The following is a 24636-nucleotide window of genomic DNA, read 5'->3' as shown; positions in this document are numbered from 1 at the left end:
TAACAGCATAAACCAAGTAGCAAATCCTTACTTTTGCCCGTAAATTAAGACAATGAAATTTAACATAGGAGAATTAGACCGGTGGAGACAGAACTTCTATTTTGCAAACTCAAACCAGAACTTTGCACCTTTCTAGTGCAGAGACACATATTGACATATCTGCAGTTATAAAGCAGCAATCCTATAGTGCTCCATTTGCAGAATAATTTCCTTTTAATTGTGAAATAAGAACACAATCACATTATAACTGAATACAAAAAATATTCTCAGAATGATGAGGTGTAGTATGTAATTGTGTAGTATCTATGCAGCCTGTGTAACTGTAACTTAGTTGTGTTGGTGGCTCAATAGGTGGGAGTTTGACTTGATGATCCTCAGGGGTCCCTTCCAACCTGAGATATTCTATTCCATGATTCAATAGACATTTAAGTGGCCAAATAGATTTAACAGTAATGCTATTAGTTTATTCACTCTCCAAATCAAAAAGCTGTGTTTATTTTTAGGGAAGTTTGTTTTAAAGTCCTCTTGCATTTCTGAATTACAGTTGCTAAGAATCATCTTAACTCAAAATGCACCATTACTTTGGACACCAATGTGAAATTTGAAAGGTGTTCTTGAGGCCCGCAGCACTGAGTTACAATTCCATTATGGAACACACTCCATGTAAGTCATTCCATTGACTTCTCTGGGATTGAATTTACAAGAGTAAATATTCCTTACAGCTCACCGCTCAGTGCCCCATCCCTTCCACTTTAATCAACAGCAGTATAAGCTGTGAGTTAAATGACTGCATGATTTCATAGCGAGTACTCTGAGCTACTTCTGAATTCAACTGTTTAAAAAAGGTTTTACAAAATACATGTTGAATTTTTTTTCAGTTTTAATAGTCAGTGGTGTATTTGTTTAAAAGAGAGAACAGAGTTTGCTTCATGCAGCTTACACATAGGTGTCTGCAACTTCTGATCATGGAATAAACTAATATTTAATTATCTAGTAGAAAAGTAGTTTGAAAGGATTAAGTATCACATCATTGTTTTCTGCCTCCACATGCTTGTTCCCAAGAGCACAGGAAACTGAGTAGCAAATTGACAGAAGCAGTATTTTCCTTCTGTTTGGCTACTTTTTCCACGCAGCTTCTGGAATCTGAATTTATTTCAGAGTTTCTGGAAGTCTGCTGTGTCCTGTTTTTAGAAGCAGGCATGGTTTATAAGCAGCCTACCAGCAGCTCAGGTAACTTGCAGTTTTTAACTGGCAATGTCTAAATGGAGTATTATAAACTGGATGAGTGAGATCAAGCACCATATCCATAGTGAAAGCTTTACTTCGGAGCGAACCGTTTCAGAAGCAATAGACATGAGGAGGCTGCATTCCTAACTCACCCTAGCGGACCTATTTTTGGCCAGTGAGGCCTTCAAGAGAAGGCCCAGCATTACAGCGCTCATTTTGAGCAGCCTGTTCGATGAGCCTGCGTTTCTGCTGAAACAGATGCAGAAAATCAGAAAGCAGAGCTGCGTGCAGGTGTCCGCGGGTGCAGTTTGTGCTGTGCGGATGCCTTATGGCTTTGCATTGGAGTAATCTTCTCACTAGCCTAGTAAAATATTCTCTTAACTAACCCATGCTGCTGCTTATGAGTTTACAGTAACTGATGTCAGCAACTCCGTATTTACACAAGATGTGTTTAACAGGTGATGCTCGAGTCCATTAAATTGCACAGAACTCTTACTCAAGCAAAATGGGTAGTGCAGGAATATTTTGAAAATCAGTTTCTAATTTAGACTGAGGTCAAATACTCTGCATATCATAAATCAATGGGGTTTTGGTTTTTAAGTATATAAATCTTCAAACATTGCTGAAGAAATGAAAAATTAAACATCATTGCAAGTCAGCCACAATTAGGTTACGTATTGAAGATAATCTGGTAGTTGTCCCTGGACTCCTGCTTATTGCCATGAAGCTTCTGCAACCCTTGAAGAGCAAGCAAAATACAACTCAGTGGACAGCAGGGAAGGGAGGAAGAAAAACTTGCATTTTTTGTATCTTAGGTTGCATTTCAGACTGCAGAAGTTGATGAGTTGCTAAATGAATGGGTATCAGTCACTGAACATGCTGCTCCCTGCTCAGCCTGTCTGGAAAGGTCACTAAGGATCCAGCTTGTCTTCTCTCAGGCCTAACTTTTTTTTCTAGGTTTGCACTGAGCATCAGGCACCTTGCACTGGCACGCTTACTCATTCCAGACATAAAAAGCAGTAGTTCCAGTGCACATCTTCAGATGGACAGACGCCTTTCATGCTATTTTGAAATCTTACTATTTTAAGAGAAATTTAGAGCAGTGGACTGAGACGATCAGTATAATCTAGGAAAAGGTATGCAGAGAAAATAACAGGAATGCTATAGGTGACGTAAATTAAGTTAGGGATTAGATATATGAGCATACATCTCATATAGACATATGAGCAACTAGACAATAGCAAAAATGTCATTTCATGTTCCAGCTAATCCAGGAATGAAAAATGCTGAATTATTGTATTCATGTGTCTGAATTTGCTTCTACATGTGACTTTATATATTATACTTGTATACAAACATTTTAAATCTATAGCAGTTGCCAAAGGCAGAACTAAGCATGTTGTAAAGAATGCAAATTTGTACCAAGATAGAGTGCTCAGGCAGCTGCAGAAGCTGAGAAGACTCTCTAGGGCCTGCTTTTAAAAAAATCCCCCAAACTAAATACAACAGCAGCTCTGGTACTGTAAGTACAGCGTATAACAAGAAATAGAAGAAAATTGAACAGTTAACTTGAAATCTGGCTAAACCTTGTTTCCAGCAGTGCTTCCTTGTGGGCATGACATATACTAACAGCAAATATTACAGGCAATTTTTACCCTAATCCAATCTCCCCCAAAGAGCGAAGGCCTGCCCGAATGGTAAATATACTGTGCAGAATGCCCCAGGGACTACACCACCAGTAATTCTGCAGTACGAAATGGAGCGGGATGAAAAAGCGGAAGCGTAACTTAAGCTGAAGTTAAACACGTAGTTCAAAGTCAAATGGCACAAATTGTCAGGAAATGCCTGTCTCGGTAGCTTTCTATGACGCTCTATGACAGCATTCTCCTCCAAGCACTTGTCTGTACGTATGTTCAGTGTGGCTGTTGCAGGCACCTAAAACCGGACGATTTTTCACTTGAGTGCATTTCAGAAGATGCAGGTGATTCTCTGCATTCCTTTACATGTGAATTCTGTTTGCTGAGCTCCAGGTAGCTGAGTCCGAGCAGTTCCTCAGTCATTCATTAACTTTTCTACTGAATTGTTGCTACCATGGTCACACAGGAGCTTAACAGGTCAGCACTGAACAAGCTATCCTGTTCTTTCTAGCCTTTGGCCACAGGCTCTGCTTTAATGCTTCAACAGCCCTCAGGTTATACGTAATGCATTTGGAAGCAATTTGTTTCCATCTCTCACATCACTTTGGCTGTGCAGCTTGGGAGAACTCCATTCTGGAGCACATCCCATCCTAAGCACTACTTCCAAGCCTGGTGCCTTCAGGTACTTACTGGTGGTGCTGCTTTTAGGACTATCACTAGGGAAACCTGCGTTTACACCATCCCAGTTGGGAAGCTGCAGTATTTCTCTGCCAACACATAATCCTGCACCACGGAAGCAGCAGGCAGGCTGACAGCCAGTATCTGTGCTCAGACCCAAGCACTAGAGCAGATTCATCTTTACCATCAACAAATTATTGTAGAGGCCCAGGACTGCAACCCCATGGCTGTTAATGCCTGTTCACAGGGCTTGTTACCAGCATTGCTGCCAGCAGCTCCATTGCTACCCTGTGCCATCACATTGGGGTGCTCAGGAACCACCTTGTCCTCTTGCCTGGAATAATCGCATTCTTGCAGCCCACCCACCCAATCAAAGATGAGACCCTCCAGCTTTACAACCACTGTGTCTTCTTCCTCAGACTTTCAGTTGCTTCTATTAATTTTGAAGCTCATCTCTTTTTTCTTGGGATGCTGTGACCCCAGCACTCATCACTCCTGAGCTCAAACACAAAGTCCACAAGAAAAGGAAGGAAAGATGGACAGGCTACCAAGGAGAAACACAAAGCAGTTCCTGGGGCACATAGAGATAAAACTGAAACAGGCAAGTTCAGTTTTAAAACTGCTGAATCAAGCAAGTGACCTAGTACCAGAAAGAACCAATAGACTCAGTGCATTCTCCTGAACTTGTCATCACAGACAGCCTCTTCTCAAACCATAGCAGTAATTTGTAGAATGAGATGTGCTCCCTATACTACAGGTGGCATCAAGTTAGAGACAACTAAAGCTGAACTTCATAAGCACCCAAGCCTGGATGGGATTCAGCTGAGAGCAGGAGACCCACCCCTTTAAAATTCATTGATTTATTCACAGACATTAAGTGGACATGTGGCCTTACAGCCAGTTCTGTTTCCTCTGTTGGTCTATGAGAAATACGAACATCTAACACAGAGCTAATGACTACAGCAAGGTTCACATTTGTGTTGCTGTAAGAGATGGAATTAATGTAGACACATATTCTCATGTCAGTTACCAGCACCATTTACAAGAAAGCAGGGCTAGTGTAAAGGTGTATTATTGAAGAACACTCCTCAGGTGAAGAACATAAGTAATTTTTACAGGAAACCTGCAAACTCAAGGCAAAGGGAGTTAAAATAGAAAAACACCAAGATGAATCTTCAGTTTTGTGAAGGTCAGCCTAGAAAGCAGCTCTTCAGAGGTAGGTTACTGCTAGCTAGTCATAACTGAGACCATTAGACATGGTCTCTTGATGCTGTAAGCTGAAATGTGTTTTCACAGAGGTCTTGGGCATTTTCAACAGTGTTGAGTACTTGAAGTAACTGTAAATTACTACTTAATATCCAAAGCACAATTTAAAGGTACCAGGCCTTCAACACTAAGTTTTTCCTGCTGAGGTGACTTTGGGGGGATATCAGCATTGTTAGAGCTCTGCAGGAACTGAAACCGCAGCCGCTATCCCTGTACGACTGTTCAGATGGAATCAAGGAAGTTCCAGTTATGCTGGTTTTATCTGCTTAGCAGTGACATTCCCAGCCACCACATTCTGATCTAGTTTATTATCCAGATGAGGTACCAACCTTCTTTATCCAAGAGACAAACTTCATCTTGAATTCTCAAAGTCAGCCTAAGCTTAAATACTGTAAATGTATGCCAGAGTTTGTTACTTAAGACCAGCAGAAGCAGGAATTGTCTTAATTCAGAGAAATTTTATACATTTAATGCTAAGACAGGTCAGATGACACAGCAAATGTCAACTTTTTGTGTGTTCATTTAGACAAACACTTTTAGCCTCAAGAACAGTACAGCATTTTCGTTTGGCTTCCTTTGACATGCTGTCTCATGTTAAACTACCAACATGTTAACAGTTGAGATGCATCCCCTACAAGGGCAAAGTAAATTTAAAGTAATTTAGGACAAGAAACAGATTTCAGAATTAAGCCATTTGGTACTAAAAAGCATGAAGAGTGTGAAGGGTAGAATCACTGGATCATCACTACAAACAATTTAAGCGAACTTTTATTGAAGCATTAAGTTGTGGTACAGATATTTTTTAAATGATCAAAGTCTAACACCACAGAAATTATAAACACCATACTCCCCCCATCCTGATCACCCTAGATAGTTCAATAATCCGTTCAACAGCTTTCATTTTTATAGCTGAGGCTTATGCTTCTATTTGTAAAATGTGTATTTCAGTATTACTCAAAAATGGATCTTCAGTCTACTTAAAGGACCTCACGCCAACAAATGTCAGGTCAGTTGGGACAATGTTTAAGAACAAAAAAACCCCACTGAAATATTGGTCCTCAATATTAACACCAAAAAGCATTAGTGCCATTTACAGCATGTAATTGATAACATTGGTAAAGAACATCAACAATATGCTTAAAATAAAAAAATTCAAAGTGTTCCAACCACTTGATTTCTAACCAAGCAGACTTTAGTTTAGAAGCACTGAAAAAATGCTTCATTTATAAATACAGAAGGAACAAAAAACATTGCGTCAAACCAGAAAGAGTCAAAACATTGCAAGGACAAGAGGGGAAAAAAATAATCTCAATCTCATAGTTAACATGCTGGTCTCGCAGCTGTTAAAAGTCCCAGTATTTGCAAACATAGCTGAAAGTGTGCCAGCTCTTTAAAGCCTGCATTTTAGTCAATACCCATTGAAGTTACTTTGAACTACACACTTATTCATGTTCTATGAATAGCATTCTACTTCACTTCTGTCCAGGTGTCCTAGACAGTCCTTGTTCTATGCTTTCACTTAATGCCCTCAAATCACAGTAAGAGGAACCATCTTCGTAATTAGGAGGAAAAAAAACAGATGAAGTCACAACACTCAAATACAACGTAAGTCACATGCACAACAATGTCACAGGACTGTCACAAGATAGAGGCATTAGCTTTGCTTCAACAACAAAATGAAGTGACACTGGACCAGTTTAGAAGCACTCTTTACAGTTAGAAGTGGTAGGTCACAAGTTTTACCGAGAATAATCCAACCCAATTAACACGCCCAGCCTCACAAATCCCACTCCTTCACTAGATCTACCTGCCAGCACTCAGGAGCGCCAGCTTCTTCATCTGACATAATTGGTGATTAGGAAAGAACATGCCTGGTGCTGATATGAACTTGCACTTTGCAAAGCTGTCACACCACCATGCCAAAGCACTCGCATCCTGACTTGGCTCTTCCCCTATCAAGTCTTGGACCTTCTTCACGTTCTGCCATTGTGTAGCAGTGTGACAGCTTGAGGATGTGAACAGAGAAGCGAGCATTAAGGTAAGATGAATTTTAACCTGCTTTAGTACCTATACCCAAGGTTCTAAAGGTGAAAGACCAATGCATTAAGCCCAGTCCTACAGTACAGCTGAGCAAATTACTATAAGCTTGAGTAGAGCATGAAAAGTCGGTCTGATTTAAAAATAAATCAACCACCACCTGTAGTAGTAAAACAATTTGTAACTGTTTTAAGAACTTTCTCCAAACATGAAAGTGTTAATTAGGAATCAGTTTCGTTAGAAATCATAAAAGTTTGTCAAAAACTGTTTTAGACTGAAATCGCAACGCAGATGAAAAAAGTGACAATTTAACAGAGAACTGTCCCCAGTGAGTAGGTTGAGGCTAAAGTCTAATGAGGACGAAAGCCTTGTCTGTGGGGAATTTTTGGTGAGACCTGGAGAAAAACTATACTGTGTGTAATTCTACCTGAATCATTTTTACAAGTGTTGTAAGGTTTCATACAGTAAGATTTTTCTACATGCACTTCAATTTCACAGCAAGAGTGGCATAGAGTACCTAAACACAGAAGAGAGCATTCATGCAAGATATCTAACTCCTTGATATAATAATGCATACAATTCAAAATGGTTATACTATGATTACACCTAGGGCTTTCCACAACTACAAGGTGGTGGGAGTGGAAAGCATGGCCCCCTGAATCATTAACTAGAAAGCAACCACCACCTTCTATATGGGATTTCTTTTTGCGCTTTTTCTTCATTCTTAATCAACTGTGCTGTTGCTGGCGATTCTTTGTAAAACTCGTAAAAACAAAGTTATAATCACTGAATTGGGCAATCTGGTGATCAAGACGCTTAAACCCTTCAATCTTCTGGGCAGAAGAAAACACTGTACGACATTTAGAGCTCTAGAAAACAAAAAAGGTGAAGGTTATTTTTAAACTTAGCATTTAAAGACAGACCAGCACAATATGTGTTTTGTGGTGTTCTTGTGATACTGTTACCAACATGCTTCAAACCCATGCCTGACAGTGCTGCAGGACATTTCAATCCCAAGCAGTAATTCTGCTATGTATGGTACTGCTTTTCTGTGAATCCTTAGCTGGCAGCATCACCCTTAACAGCAGCACTTCTGACAGCTGCAGCCAAATCCAGAACAATGCCAAAGCAAGAGATTATGCCTGTACAGAACTGCATAGGAAGTCATTAGAATACTGATACCAGGCTGCCTTCTTTCTTAATACTTAAATTTTCTAGAGATCAGATGTAGTGCATGTCAAAGCAATACTGAGGAGTATTTTTACTTTCCAAATGAACTACCATCCAGATAGAGGCAAACTGGAAACTACTAACACACCAATAAAAAAATCTCTAGCCTTGCTTTGGTTGTGGGTATATACATTTCAGGAGCTGACAAGCTAATGCAAGAAAACTCACCTGATTAACAAAGAGGGTTGTCACGAATTTTCCTGGCTTGAAAACCTCTACAACTTTCCTAATCAGGTCATCATAAGACGTCTGACTTATGTTTGTTTCAAAACTAACGTAGGAAAACTCTGGTTCTGGAGTGATGTGAATAGTCCAGTAAGTTCCCTGAAAAAAGTAATGTATTATTACTGCCAAATAATGGTTACTTTTAACATTAATTAATTATCAATAAGTGCAAAACTTACATCCGATTTCATCCCATTCATTGAATACCCACAAGGATTGAACATTGTAGCATCAATAACAGAACCTGGTATCAGGTCACGAATTCCACTCATCTGAAAGTTAAAATTACATCACTCAGTTTATTGTGCATCCTTATGCTTGTTTAGATTTAACTCAAAGGCAGAACAAACAACAATTTAGGGGACAGGACACCAGAATTCTCCCGAAAACAAGTCAGTTTGATAAATTGTACAACTGTAAATGAACTTGCTTTACATCTTGTCACTTATCAACTAAGTGTCTGAGTGCCAAGTTGCACACAAGTTATCAGATACTTTGCCTCTTACAGAACCAAGCTGCATACTTCCAAGAAGGGAGCAGCTTAGAATTCTAATACATAATTGCTTCTGCAACTAAAATGGAAGACAGAGCTCCTGTTCAACCAGTTTCCACAGAGTGAAGGCTGTTTACATTTACTCCAGAGTGAGAACATACTTGATACTCTAGAACGAAGTGCAAGCCCAAGCACTTTGATTTCCCACACAGTACTTGAGCTACAGCCAAATCTCAATAGCAAATACAGTACAAGAATCAAAGCCTAAGATGGAAAACCAGATGAAGTCCATGTACTTGTCAGAGAAAGTTGTTCATATCACAGGACTCATTTGGAAAAACAAAGCAAAACCATCAACTTAGGTTTAGACCTTAAACCCACCCCCAAACTATCCAAATGGCTCCATGATTTTAACTTTTTTGATACCTAGATTCCCTTGGCATGCATTATCTTCAGTTTAAGTCTTACTCCTCATAATCTCCATCCTTCAGTGGAAGTTAATTCATTGTGGTTTTATGCCTATTCCTCCATTTTTCAGAGGATAACTTTCCAATCACCCAAAGCACCGCACATTGCTCCTTTCAATAGACTGAAGCAGGGGCATTGAAAATGTGAAGTTATATTCCCCAAAAATATTCTAGAGTTGAATGCATTTTACCCCCAGAACATTAACCTGACATTTTCCATGAGATCTTTCCTACCAAAAAATAAACCTTGCATGAAATGGTAAGTGAAGCATCTTGTTGCTCAATTTCCCCTATTCCCAAAAATGCTTAGTTTTCAAGCAAACATACACGAGTGACATCATTTGCAGTAACACCATCTTTCATGTAGAACTGGTCCATAACTACTGGATCAAGCTCACTCATCAGAATTTCCAGTGTCTGATCAGGCTGATTGGATATCCGACTCTCTGGGAAATCCAGGGTGTACAGGTACCTATATAAAATAGAAATCACTTATGTAATAAATATTAGCAGCACCAAGTTAAATTCTACTGTAAGCCCCAAAGATGCCAAAGTCTTCGCGTACATACCAGCAATCAGAATTCATACGCCCCATGCAATAAGCTGCTCCATCTGACAAAGATAAAAAGACTCCAGTTAATGTACCACAGCTGATCCTTTATGTAAAGGATTATCTTCATTTCATAAAGACAGTAGAAGTCTTTCACAGATACAGTCAGCATCTATCAAATAAGCAGGCATTTAACTTCAGGAATGTAAAAAACAATAATCAGAAAAACAGGCTCCCTCAGAAGATGGTCTGAACACCCCAGTTCAGAGCCTAGTAGCAGGAAATTCAGATTACAGCTTTAGCTATGCACCAACAGAAACCCTACTTCTCTTAAGCATCTATTTAATGAATTTATGATTAACATTTATTTTCAGCTAACTCAGGTAACTACTACAACTTCCATGTTCCTTCAAAAACCCCTCACTTTTCCACCAATACTTAAATTCAAGGTTATTCTTGTAGATTTTAGGTTAAATGTTTGAATTCAATCTTTAGTGCAGTGACTTTTGTGAGAAAAGCTTACTTTTGTCAGTGCATTCATTACCTTAAATTACTATTCTACCTTTTAGATAAGGCTTTTAGGGCTAGTAAGAGCCGGATTCTGCACAGACTGACTTACTATGCTCCATCTGGAAGTCTGAAGATGACCCCAGTTAAGACAAGGTGCTAGTGTGAAGCTTAGTATGATTTCAATTTTTATCTTGGCAAGTTAGTGTCAGAAATTCAGAAAATAAGTACTTACAGCCTTTGATCTGTATGCAGCTGAAGCTTGTGCTGGCTTCAGAACTGCAAGCACTGCTGAATGAATGGCCTGGCAGCCTGTACGTATTGTAGTGCTTGTCACTTCTCACTTCATATTAACACTTTACACAAGCTGTGCAACTTTGCTGAAGTTTCATGAACTTACTTGGGAAAATTTCATTAAGAAACTCTACTTCTTCCTGGAAATTCCTATGTGGGTACTCCTGGTGGGAAGGCTTCATGAAATTCTTACGTGAATAAAAGAAGCTCTGGAAAAAAAAAGGTGCATCTTAGATATTGAATATATCCACCTTGAATCTAAAAGTCTAGAAAAATGCAAGTATTTAGCATAAGCTTTCATAGGACCTAAGTTTTCATTGTCAAAACACTGCTGCATTTTCATTTCAGAGGCATATTTTTCTTTTCTAGCTTAATTTGTAAGCTACAGGAGACAGCTTACTTCCAAATTTGTTTTCCACAAGAAAACATCAGTGACTTCAGCACTGGCAACATGAGCATGGAAGTCTTTCACCCTTAAGTAACGTTAACTCAGCACAATAGCATTTGTAAGTTAGCATCCTTTAAGAGGTAAATAGAAGGCTAAAACCTACAGCAGAACAAGCAATCTTAGATTACAGTCTTCCCATTATGGGAAGCAGACATAAATGGTAAAGAGAGTTTTATAGGTAAAGGTAAAGAATATTTTATAAAATCAATGAATTTGAAATATTAGTAAAAAACTTTTTGTAATTCTAAGGAAGATGCAGCATTTTTGGCACCTTACCTGAATTGAGTCAAACCCACTGTACTCCCTAGCAAGCTCCAACAGGGGAACCAGTGCTTGCAGTAAGAGGGTGGTACCACACGTCTTCAAAATGAAACGTCTCTTGGAGACAAACATGCTACTCTCACTGTAAGAAAGATGTGTTAAAAAATATATTAAATGCTCTATATAGAACAAGCCAGAAGAGAATGGTTAGGTCTTGGTTCTTATCCCAACCAAATACATTACTAAGTGAACATTCAGCATATGATACATAAACATGCTTGGCAAATGGATCAAACCACTAGATTTTAGCTAACACTTGAGAGCTGTTATGATTTCCCAAAACAAATACCTGCCGCAAACATGGTATTACATAGCTACCACACTACAGAGAGGTACTACATGCATTACATATCCTCAATCTATTCAAGAAATATAAACATGCTGTGAAGTGGGTACACAACAGACATGCAATTTAATTTCTTAACCCAGACACAGAACAGGGTCAAACTTGACATTTTTCTCAGCTGAAATAAAGCCTATGAGAAAAATCAACTCAAGAGGCAAAAGCCTTAACAGAATTTCATAAATTGTCTGTCTGCATCTTCTAGGAAAACTGACTACTAGGAAGTGGTAAATCAGCACCTGTCCACAGGAAAAGGAAGTCTCATAATGAGAGTATAGGCACAGCTATACAATATGGCTTATGCATAAGATACAGAAATTAACTATACATAATTGGTAAATCAGATACTTAACTACAGTCCCACTGAAACGGAGATTAGCATTGATACTATATTCACAGTACTTAAACATGTGTAACGTATCTTCTCACCAAGTAACTGAACAATGGAAGTAAGTCTAGCTTAAGTAATTCAGTTTGGAATACTGTTTAAGAATTCAAAGCAAAGGCTATATTTCATCCAGTATACAGTTGTAACTAGTTACATTCTTTTCAAAATTTTGTTTCTGGAAGCTTCGTATATTTAAAACAAGACTTCAGCACAGTTTGACTAGCTTCCTCCTAACCCAACCTTGCCCTCAAGGCAGTCCTTCAGAGTACAAAAGCTTCAGTTTTTGTAATCTGAAGTAAAACAGAGAATGTCAATGTGTCTGTAAAGTTCATGTAGAAAAAGCATGAAAGTATTTTGCAAGATGAAAAACACATGGCAAAGAGTAGTGTCCTTACAGCTAGCTGCTGCACAACACAAGAATTCCAAGATTTCAGGAAAGCTACATTTTTACAGATGTCCTTAGCTCAGCTGCAAGAGTTGTTCCACTTGATTGCATTAGCTGGAGTTAAAGCTGATCTACCAATGCAGTTTTTGCTGATCTAGAACTGACACTGACATGCACTATTCTGCTGAAGTAATCTTAAACCTCTTAACTGGGAAGACTTCTTTACCCCTGGACAAAATTCAATGATCAGGTGCAGAAACACCACAGCCCTGTCCTTAATCCTTTTACTTAAGGACAAACACCAATAACTATGAAGACATTTTGGCTACTGAACAGAAGCATGACAGCATTATGATTAGCAGACCCCTGCAAGTTGTAGTCAAGAACAGCAGGATCTTAACCCAAGACTGGATTCTCAGCCAAGTGGATCCTGTATGACCGCTTTAACTTTACCTCTTGGAAACTAAAAGAATAAGCTAGTGGCTTACCTGAGTACATAAGCTTCCTGCTTGTCAGTTTTTGTCACACTTATGATCAAACAATGCACATTCTCCAGAAGTTTGTCCCACTCAATCCTGTGAAGAAATTATAGAAGCACACAAACAGATTAAGCAAACTGAAGCTTTCTAGAGCCCTGGGTAAAAAGTATAGCCCAAACAAGACTATAGCTCGTCTTGAGTTGCTGGATCCAAGAGCACAAAAGACAAGGACTTCTATGTAAGAGCTGTCTATCACAATACAGTAGTATCCAATTCTTAGTTCTCAATAAATGGTTAAGTATTCCTCAGGATCCGCTATTGTAATCTGCTGCACAAGGACAACTGTGAAACAGCAGCCCCGAGCTTCTACATAGGCAAGTCAGGATAACCTTAAGTCCTGCATCCCACACAAAGATAAAATTCATTGTTATAACTTAATGTATGCTTTAGGTTGGATTTCATGTACTTCAATTACAGTAGACATTGCCAACTACTAGAGTAATAGACTAGCAAGTTAATGTTAACATGTTTTATTTGTCCAGCCTAGAGTCAAGGTCATAACTCAATTGAAAACCATACAAAAAACTAATACATCTCAATGACCTGAATTCCTCTTTGATCAATCAGAATCAATTCCTTCTACCTCTAGAAGATATAGAAGACTTATAGCAAATAGTTTGGAACATTACACTTACAAGAAAATAAACTGAACTATTTTCATACAGCAGAAGTTGAAGCTACAGCACTAGATTTCAGTACAGTGGTAGAAGTTTAACATTTCAATTCTTTGCTGTCATTACTCATTCTACAATGAATTTTATTAAGATACTTGGAAAAAAATCAAAGGGCTCAAATTAAGCCTGAAGACCTCAAGTATTCATGAGAAGAGATAGACTTGCAAAAAAAAAAAACTTTGATTGTCACTTCAGTCTTATGTCCACACCAGATTATTAGAATCCAATAGTCAAACTTGGTATAAAGCAGACAGGAACAAATACAGCTTCTTGAAGCTGCAGTTACAAGACTGCCAGCTGCCCTACTTTCATCCCTCCCTTCCCACAGCACATTCCACCTGCAGGTTTGTGCTGGCTCTTGTGCTCATATCCATCTTGAGCCAAGAAATTTACTAGCCCAGCATAAAACTAAGCTGCCCATCAGTAGAGCTGGAACAACTATAGGACCCTTTGCAGCTGGGAGTGCAGAATTGCAATTTTATTCATCACCAAGCAAGCTATTAGATTGACTCAGCTGTACTATAAATGTCAATCTAATCCTTCCTCAGGAGTCAGACCTCTCTCCTTTAATGACACTACAAAAGCTCTAGTTTTACTTCAGGACAGAGCACTCACTGTTCATTCTAACAGTAGGGATCCTCCAGCAGCCACCAATCTTTCCCCTTAGAAAATGGGTCAGTTTGCAAAGTTGAAGTTGTGGATTCTGCTGTGCGTAACTAAAAAGAGACATTCTTTTCTCTAAACACCCCAGCAAATAAATGCTTTAACTTCTCCCTCACTTGAGAATGCCTCCTGATACTGAATTCTGTCCCTTTACTACTAATAATAATTGAGGATTTTCCTTTTTAAAGTATATATCGCACTAAACCAGTATATTTATACAGGAGTCAACCAGAACAACATACATAAATTAGACTCATTCTACAGCCTCCTTTTAGATGAGGGTGAAGCTATTAAAATTAATTTAGGAGAGTCCTCTGCATCTTAAAATCCCTCATAGTTAAGAGCACATCTGAACAAGTTTATGAACTCAGTGATACAACTGGATACTTAAAATCAAGTGCTTTTCCCTACCATCTCAGTTAGCAAACCTTTATGAAATACTCTTCTGCAACTATAGACATAATAGCACAGACAACTCAAATCTGCATGTCAAAAAACAAGCTTGTTTTTAATGCTCAGATGAAGTCCCATACATTATTCAGCTCTGTGCTTAAGTCATTGAATGGGTTTAGCTCTGTTCCTGATACTCCAGTGTATATGAAAATGCATGTCTCTGCTCATCTTTGTAAAACATGTAAACAAAGAGTGAAATAGTTTATATTATGCCAATTTTAAAAATATTCCTAGACAATCATGCTATTTTGCCGAGAAAAGGACCGAAAGATTTAGTTCTCTGGAAGTTATAGCACACCTGCATAAATTTGCCAGCCATAGTATCTTCCCTCTAACATCCTATTATACTCTTCCTGTAAATTGAACTATAGGTAAAGTGTTACTTTGGTATGGTGCAATAACTGGTCAAATCATTCTGGCACTGCTAATGATGATATTTTTATCTACCAGTAAAGAAACACCCAGTGTCTGACATAGCATTTATGAAAGCTGAGGCAAAGCTCCCTTACACTGCCTGATGCTGAGCTGCAGTAACCTCATTTGTACATTATTACAAATCTGATTTTGTACTTCTCTGAGCATTAGTGGGTACGTAACCATCTCAGCTTTGCAAGGGCATATGTCTTAGCCTTCACAAGCTTCTTACCTGGCCAGACAAGTCAAAACCTTAGCTTTATGAAGGTAAGTGAGGTTTTTCTTTTAATATGTACCACTGTACTGCAGCACCAGACATTTCAGGAAAATGGCTCATTTAAGTTTCAGTCATATTAGTAGAGGAAGATGTAACACTTTTGGTTTTTAAGTGAAGGATCAGTACAGCATACTAACAATACAATATTACATGTTAAGTCCAAAGCCTACCATGCAAAGAAAGTCCCTAGTTACACTCATTAGTACTTATGCTCATTAGTACTATAGTTGGTATTTAGGTACTATGGTTGAAATCTGCAGTTGCACAAGACCTTTGCATATTAAAACTTCATTCAACTTTTCAGTATTCCACTGCAGAAACCATAGCTAAGCATATACTAAATGTTCATGTGTTCAGCCTTTACAGGAATAAAGGGCAAGTTCATCATTCGATCTGATTAGAGTAGTATTAAGGAAAAAAGCCTGCAAGTTGAAAAACAGACAGGATGTCAGGCTTGATCCAGAAGCACACATAAAACAGACTAACAAAGGGCTGCAGCACCCAGAATGAGACTTGGGCCACATTAGGGAGAAGTTTTGCAGATACTGGCCTGTACCTGCATGCATTTTAAAGTTAACAGAAGACTACAGAAAGGCCACCAACATGCTGGATTTAATCTCAATATAATCTATTTAAAGATGACCTCAGTATTTGACATTTTCCATTGTTTAAAGCAGAGCTAAAGAACAACATCTGGGACTACTTTGTACCAAGCAGACTGAGTTCACTAAAAGTAACTCTTGCCTTTCTTCCTTTGCTTTAATCTATATTATTTGTTACTAGAGACAAGCAATGTCCCCTCCCACTTAATGTGGAAACAAAAAATCCACCTTAAAAATAGTATTTCAATGATTATCTGTACACATATTACAGCTAATACCATTTTATTCTGTCAGGTAAAAATCCTCAAAGTTAGTAACTGTGAAATACTTCTGAACATTACTTCCTATTTTGTAATTAAATGAACTTTTATAAAGCTAACAGGAACAGATACAGCTTCCTGAAGTTGCAAAATTACAAGACTGCCAGCTGCCCTGCTTCTCTCATCCCTCTCTTCCCACAGCATATTCCACCTGGGAAGCAAAGCCTCCAACTGAAAAGGGGGAAATCAAAGAGACTAATTCTCAATAAAATGCTATCATGGGCTTCTGCTCTTCAAAATTCCCGTTTCAATGGGAAATATGTGGATTGCATTACTATTTCCTGAATTATTTTTCATAGCCAGACATCAGGACAATCCCAAACACTTTGTCTGGAGACTGCTTCCCTATACTCAAGCCAAGCATACTAAAATATGATGCATTAGAATCATTGGTAGCTAATAAGCTCTGTAGTAGACATGCATCCACTGGAACTCCTCACTTAAGAGTTACTACCTACTTCATTTCCAAAGCTGTAAAATTCTGTTCCTGAAATTTCAAATAACTGACACCTACTGAAAGTCAAAATAGTTTCTCCAGCACGCAAGCAACAGGCATCGTAAGACAGCTGCACGTGTTCAGAACACCAAAAGAAATGAATACATCTACTCAACTGTGAGTAACTGTCCATGCTTGAACGACAGAAAGCTACTTGTTCTATACCGTACTAGCAGAACATACCAGAAGAAAAAAGAAATCAAGTTAGCGATCTACTCCTATACCTGTGTTGCAATGTTTAGTACCTTATCAGCACAGACTTGTTACCGGAGTGCAAGTAACTTCCATTCAAACTGCCACCCAGGTATATCAGTATGGAAAACCTATCAGAACTGAGAAGTATTTTAATTTATTTTTAGGAAGTATGCTTAAAGTGTGTAATGAAATGAATAATCAACAGTGCCTCTCAACCAAGTTCCAAACCATCATGTTTGCTCCTTTATTTTACATTTCTGTGAAATAAAGAATAAGCTAAGAATCAAGTTTTCCTTGCCAGATAAAACCATACTTTGGAATGCAAGTTATTGGCCTATTCTGAGCCTTTACCTTCAGGGGTAAAACAGGTTCTTAACGCAGGAGTCAAGCGCATCAGGCAGTAGCCCAATACTCTTCTTTCATGCCAACTGGGAAGGGGATAACAGCAATTTAAAGAGATAAAGAACTACATCAAGACCTTGTTCCTATCAGCAAATAACAGCCTCCACAAACATACCATCTGACCACCCAGTAACAGTACCTTGCTAACACAGCCCTGACAGCTTATTTTCTAACAATTCCTGCCCTACTGCAAAACAATTTTTCCTCACAGTGCTATCTTTAGAAGTTTCATAGGATTTAAGCTGTATACATACTCTTGCATTGCTTTTCATTAAAATATAACAGCCAACAAGTCTGTATTAAAGTAATAAGCATTTTAATCTTACACTTTACTGTAAGACCTTGTTTAAAAAAATCAAGCATTCAACTGCAGAACAACTTTTTATTCCTTCACCCGTTACCTACTAAATATTTTTTAGAAGCCAGTAAATATACCAGCTGCCTACTTAACTGTAGCCTGCTAATAAGGTAAATTCCTACCAATACCATGATCCAGAAGAGTCAAACTCAATGCCTTGTCTAAACTGCCTATGCAGAGGAGCAGTAGTGGAAACACATGGAAGCTGGCTAAGTATCAGTGTCAGTAGAGGTGCAACATTAGTTTGAATACCAACTACACAAAAATCACAAGCTTTTTAAGCACTGCCTAGCACCTGGTGTATTTTTCTGCAGACAACTGCATATGAATTATTTCCTAGTAGAATTATAACTTAGTTTATAAATTGCTGTTAAGGATAGATTATATTGAACTATGTCCACACCTTGGGTTTAGACACAAGGCACTGGCAATTTGATAATTTTACTTCATCACTATCTGAAGTGCACAAAAAACTACACACCCTCTATATGCTCTGAACACATACAGGAAGACTGCCTATATCTCCCCCTTATCTTAAACTCTCCAGGGACATGCACTTAATCTTGAATTAAAGACAGGCACCTGAATAGAAAATTGCATCCATATCAGAAGTTATTCCAAGCAGTACTCCTCACAAAATACTACTTACCTAGAAGATCCCAGGCCAACTACTAAAGAGAGTAATTCCCAAATGACGCCAAGATATTTAAGCAATGGCACAAAGATGGCCACAGATACTTTAAAGGCTGCATATCACTCCTGCCACAGGCCTTTTTACCATTATTGCAGTTACAGAAGTATATACGGAATGGTGACTCCGTCCTTTACATCCAAAGATATTCAATGGGTATTCCTAAGTCCCTTATACCAAAGGACAAAGCATCCCTCACACCCAAGATGTTTAAGGAAGCATGAGCCCCAATAGGCACATCAGGGCTTCAACAAGACTTAACGGCAACATTCAGGGCAAGTTTGAGTATAATCTTCTCTAGAAGGAACAAGCTGTAAGGCAGCAAGTATCTGCCATAAGCCTCACATCTTCCTGTTCCCCTGGCTGAGTAAACAGCCATTGGGAAAGCCCTTTTAGGAATATACCAATAGCTACATATTTTACCAGGATACCCTATGGAGTCTCATTAAGGGACCAATCTTTGACAGAGTGACTAACCAAATTCTTTGGCAGTTTCAGTGGTAAGGCAGGAAAATATAAAGCCTTCTAAACATTAGTCTTAACTTCCCACAAGCAGTACCACAATCGGTAGTAGTAGTGAGTGTAAAAGGGCTTATTTCCTTTTGTGTGAAGCTATTCTTTAATTACAAATGAGAGTGTTAAAAACAAACGTATTTTACCCGCAATTTTGAATGTTTGCTAAAATCTAGTTTATGAATATAAATTTTTATGAGTGGAAGATTGAATTCTTACACGGAAATGAAAGGTAATCTGGAGAACTGTATGCAAAAAACCTCAGCCAGTGCAGGGTGACAGAAGCCCTCATCCCAGCACGACCCTGCCTACCCCACCTTCTTCCCAGGCTCCACAGAGTAGCTCTACAGTGTTCTGTTTGGAAGCTCTGCAGGAACAGTTAGAATAGGGCTCGTCGCCCAGCCTTCTTGCACCTGCATCGTTTGAGAAAACAGGCAGGTAACACTGCTATGGTCCTAAGGACTGGAGAAAGGATAGAGGTGCAGCAGCAGTGAGTTGGCTCAGACTATAGGGTGCAGTACAAAGCAAGTATTTACAGGACTCTTATCAGATGCTTGACTGTATTGGTGCTTAGCAGTTTTCACACAGAACAGGATGAGAATCTCATATCAGTGTTGCTCCATATAGCTCATTACCACAGTTTTTTCTCTAGTGTCTTGCATATCCGTATAATATAGACAAATAGGAAGCACATTAAAGGTCTGTAAACAAGCTTAATTTCAGAGTATTCTTCAGGGTTGAATGCTTGGAATATGGACTCTTAAATACCTGCATCATTAATCTGTGGTTTCAAACTTCTGTACATTCAAGATCATGATAAGGCTTGAGATGGGAAATGCATAGTTGCACATCACCTGAAGGAATAAACAGTTTATTTTACTGTAGGGATAGTGAATGCACTACTTGGTCATCACAGACTTCCAGGGCTCACAGCATGTTCATGTTTTCAGCAAACTCTTTTTTATGTAGTTTAAGGCTATTTAAAAAAAACGCCTTACAAAGCATAGTGAGAACAAGCACTAAAGTTAATACAAATTGTTTTGAGACCACAAAAACATTAAATTCATTCCACTTTTGAATGTGAGTAGGGTAGGCACCTTCAGATGTTTGCCACTACTCCAACTACAAGACCTTTTCACAGAACTGATTAGCAAATGAACCCACTCCCCGCTCCCCAAATCTTAAGAGCAAAGTAAAGCCCATGTTCAATACTTCAGGTTTTATTTGGGACCTTTCCTAATACCTTTCGTGTATTAAAACGGTAAGTGTAGATCTTTTCTGAATACTTTACATCTATCCAAATTATTCTCTAGAAAGTAGGCTTGCCCATAGTAGAAAAAATTCTTCATTGCATGAGTTCTTGAACTTTTTCCCTTTTTTTTTGCTGGTGATATCGTAAGACTAACATATCTAATCCCTAGGAAGCACATGCAACATGGAAATTTTTAGGTCTGAACACCAGCTTAGTCATTCAGTGGATGAATGGCTCACATTTCACTACTAAGCAGGTATTACAATACAAAAGGCAAGCTCAACTGGTTTGCAACTTGACTCTAATTTAGCTATTGTTCTATAGTTTCAGCTTTGATTTCAAGTTCTGTTCAACATTAACTTATTCAACTGCCTTTATAGAATTAGCATAGTGGGATATATTATATTCAGAATTTTTTGTGTCTATCAACTGTAGTAAATAATTTCATTTGGACAATTTTCTAAAAGAAAGTGTCGTAAAACTTCATTTCATGCTAGCAACACAGTGTCACTGATAATTACTCCTGGACACAACTTAACAGCAATTTTCAGACATGTCACAGCTTCCTACCGAAAAAGTACACAGCTTCAGTTAACGTCTTTTATTTAGAGCCAATTAACACAAAGGCCTTCAAAGCTTGCTCGCAGCTCTGAAACTGTGTTAAAGACCACATGTTCAACAGTTAACAGTTTGTATCTACTCTATTAAAATTTTACAGCCATATCTAAACCAAACAAAGGAACTGTCACAGTACCTGCCTTGCAGTTACATTAAATGCCATTGAGCAGTTTTAGAAATTAAGTGTACACATGAGCCTGACCTGACAGAACACCAGAGAGCATGGATGTGTCAATGAGGAAAGCATTTGCAGAATGCCATCTCTAAACTAGATCTGTATATTCCAATATCACCACATTAACACAAAGTCAAATAAGTACTTTTGGAATCTTTCACATTTAAAGTCAAACACGATAGGAATCCTCAAGTGCCTACATAACTCAGGTCATCTGCACATATTTCAGCTAGGATTTGCAATAGTTTTCCACAATTGCCTGGACATTAACTATGCAAGTTGTTACCTTGCGGTATCTGCTACACCATTAAATCCCGGATAACTGTGTAACCACAGCTGATGATTTCCATGTTAAGCACATTATTCAAAAAGGTCTAAATAGCTTCACAAGTCAAAAAGTTACATCAGCAAGCTACCTCACTACACCAACAGGTCAGAGCTAAACATGTATTCTGCAGTGCTTCTGGCATGGCAGAAATGAAGCTTCCAGTACCCATGAGCTAGTGGCGTATATACACGCACATATGCACATACAACATGGGCTATTAATTATTTCAGGAAAGTTTTCCGCCTGCTGGCAATTCACATCTTTGGATAGCTAACTCTACGAATATATACACACAGGAAATTTGCTGAGAAATACCAACAAAGGAAAAGACAAATAGCATATGCTAAATATGCCTTTGGAGATGCTACCATCATTACCATATCCCAAACACTCAATACAATCCTCAGGCTCCCTGACCAAAGGCCACTGAGTAACAGTGATATACACAAGCAGAGCTGGACACACGGAAAACACCACATCCTCCAGCTACCACCCGAACCTGAAAAGTTGTACAGTTTATCATACTGATAGTGAACTACTGACATAAGTATAAGCATATAGGGCAAATCTGAGGGTTAAGACAAGCCTGGTTTTTTCAACTATGTCAGCTGATTATATCTACATACCAATCTTGTCCTTCCTACAAACCTGCACATACTCCTGGGTCCACAAGCAGATTTTACTTTGTATTTCAAGCTTGCAGCTCCTATTTTCTGACACTTCCAGGACACTTCTGCCAGAACATAATTTTCTACAGATCTACAGTTGGACCCCTTATTATTGCAAGTCAGAAGTCTAAGCATTCCAGTCTTTCCAGACTCCCCTCCCACAAAATACTGTAATGGCAAGCTGTATTAAAGACACCTCGTGCCTGTCTTGCCCAGCAGGGTTTCGAACCATGACCTGTGTGCCGGCAGGTGGCCATCGCCTACTGTGCTAACAAAAGCCGAACAGGCATACCTCAGTTACAGGAGGCAAAAGCTGCCGCCTCCCAGAGAAGGCCGAGTTTGAAACACGTGTACACATGAAGCTGTGTGGGCCTCGGGCCTTTCTTCCTCCCTGGGTGGCAGTGAAAGAAGCGCCAGCACATTCTTCAAATGCCCATTGGGTGACAGGCGCGGGCCCACCCCTTCGCGGCGCCCAGCTCTCATTGGCCTGAACTTGTCAATGGGGGAAAAAAAAAAAAGAGGCAGCGCGATCCGGGAGCGGAGCCAAGAGACTCACGTGTAAATCGTGGCTCCGGCCACACTTCTGGAGGGGGGGGACATTCCCCCTCCCGCCGCCGGCTGCCTCACTCCAGTGCCTACCACGCCACAGGGAGACACGGGAAGGGTTCCCGCGTACCGCCTGCCTCCCTCTGTGAGGGCCGCTGTATGAACCTGTCCAGCTACACAGTGCCGGAGATCGCTGCGAAACCGGCCATGTGAGGAAACCATGAATCCCCGTCGCGACAGCAAAACTGATCTCCTCTTTCCCTTTCCAGCCTCCCCGAACGGGGAACAAGATTCCTATCCCCAACCCTCCGCAGTACAGCGCAGCCGGTCCCAACGGGCAAGGATTTTCCGAGCCTTCCCATCCCAAAACCGGCGGGAGCAAGAAGCCCCGCCGTAAGACTTCCACGGCTCTACCAGACGGCTGTCGGGAGTCGCAACGTGCGCGGGAGCTTGGCGCAGAGAAGTGGGCGCCGCTGCCATGCCCCCGGCTGCCAGCAGCACTGCGACACTCCGCCATCCGCCTCCCCCCGCAGGCACTCCTGGCCGGCGCGGCACACGCCCGGCTCGGCTCGGCTCTCCTCTCCTCCCCTCGCCGCCACATGTTGCCAGCAGGGACCGCACGGGGCTGCACGAGGTGGCGGCACGGAATGGCTTCCGCGCCGCGCCGTCCCCGGCACTGCCACCTTCCCCCCACAGACACCCCCCCGCCGCGGGGAAGCTCCCTGCCTCCGCGGGCCGGCATCGCGGCCTTGAAGGGGGTCTCTGGAGGGCAGCGGAAGGTCACCCCATGCCCTGCCGCGGCTGCGGCGACGTTACGCCGGCAGACCGGAGAGGCCGGGGCTGTCACCGAGGGAAGGGCAAGGAGGCCGACAAGCCTGGCGGCCGCGCGGGGGCCGAGCCCGCCGCGCGCGCGCGGCCGTTGCCACCAACGGCTCTCCCGAGCCACCCCGGAACCAGCCTCCCGTCAGCGCTGCCGCCAGCCCGCGCACGGCCATTACCCCCCCCCCCCCAAACCCCCGCCCCGCTCCTCTCACACACTCTCGCCCGCCACCTCCCCACCCAGCTCTGCACCGCCGCCACCACACCCGGGCCCCGCGTGCGCCGGCCATTCACCGGCCTCTCCCGCCCCCCTGGCCGTTAAGGGCAGCGCCCCCCCCCCCCCAACCCCACCCGTTTACGGACCTGGGTATGGTGCGAAGATCGCCGGACCCCTTGCTCTGGTGCGGCTCCTGCTGCGCGGGCTGCTGCCGGGCGAACCACACCTCCAACAGCTTCTCGGTCCCTTCGAAGAAGTGTGCACCGTTCTCCTTCATGGTGAGACAACTCGGCAACCAACAACCACAGAAATTAACGACAACCAAACTACCGCCCCCGGCCGCTACCGTTTGCTGCTGCACGGGCCGCGCTGCTGCCGCCGCCGGGTCCCAGTCCGTCCGAGGCGGGTTTCACCTTCTAGGGGATTTTTTTGTTAATATTAATTTAAAAAAAAAAAAGAGGAATAAGAAGAAAAAGGAAGAATTATTTTTTTAAACCAGCGAAAACCACCCGGAGTGCGCGGCGGCGGATGCGGCGTGAGCGTGTGTGAGAGGGTTACAGTCCGAGCGGGGGTACGGGCGGGCAGGCGATGCGGTTCGGTTCCTTGTAGTCCGTGTGTTCCCCTGTTACAGAGAAGAGCGTTGAGCGAGCGCTAGCTAATGTCGCCGGCCATACTGTGTAAGCGAGGGGCTACAGCGCACTCAGCGGCTTTTATATCTCGCAGGTAACCGCATCACGTAGAATCGCGCTTGCTATTGGGCTGCCGCCGCTCGGGCCCGCCCTTCCCCGCTTTCCATAGGACGGCGCTGTTGCCTGTCGAGGCATATGCCGGTTCCTCTAGTCCCACCCACTGCAGCCCGCCCGCCCGCCCGTAGGGAGCGGGAGAGGGGAGCGCGGGCGGCGGCGCGGCTGGGGCAGCGC

General features: G+C 41.1%; 1 protein-coding gene and 1 long non-coding RNA gene across 2 annotated transcripts in view; both read right to left on the bottom strand.

Annotated features, from left to right (window-relative positions):
• Positions 1 to 24636, bottom strand: part of LOC142600977 (uncharacterized) — a 523379-nt gene that overhangs the window by 409574 nt on the left and 89169 nt on the right. The window lies entirely within an intron of this gene.
• AMD1 (adenosylmethionine decarboxylase 1) lies at positions 5559 to 24403 on the bottom strand. The gene is made up of 9 exons (XM_075747896.1): positions 23863 to 24403; positions 12985 to 13071; positions 11336 to 11462; positions 10718 to 10820; positions 9830 to 9872; positions 9588 to 9732; positions 8480 to 8572; positions 8244 to 8399; positions 5559 to 7714 (listed from the first exon to the last, which is right to left on the bottom strand). The coding sequence occupies exons 1-9, from the start codon at positions 23991 to 23993 to the stop codon at positions 7574 to 7576; spliced, it is 1026 nt and encodes a 341-aa protein (XP_075604011.1). The 5' UTR covers positions 23994 to 24403; the 3' UTR covers positions 5559 to 7573.

This window comes from Balearica regulorum, chromosome 3 (genome assembly GCF_011004875.1).
Source record: "Balearica regulorum gibbericeps isolate bBalReg1 chromosome 3, bBalReg1.pri, whole genome shotgun sequence".
NCBI classification, from domain to species: domain Eukaryota; kingdom Metazoa; phylum Chordata; class Aves; order Gruiformes; family Gruidae; genus Balearica; species Balearica regulorum.
The sequence above is the reverse complement of the archived record's forward strand: the minus strand, read 5'-3'. Positions and strand labels throughout refer to the sequence as shown.

What these genes read in the sequence shown, in the direction of transcription:
- AMD1 (XM_075747896.1), bottom strand. Translation starts at nt 23,993, where the DNA reads ATGAAGGAGAACGGTGCACACTTCTTCGAAGGGACCGAGAAGCTGTTG. An exon ending in GATCTTCGCACCATACCCAG is followed by an intron (nt 13,072 to 23,862) that starts GTCCGTAAACGG and finishes ATTTCTTCACAG; the next exon opens with GATTGAGTGGGACAAACTTC. An exon ending in TGAATGGGATGAAATCGGAT is followed by an intron (nt 8,400 to 8,479) that starts GTAAGTTTTGCA and finishes TACTTTTTTCAG; the next exon opens with GGAACTTACTGGACTATTCA.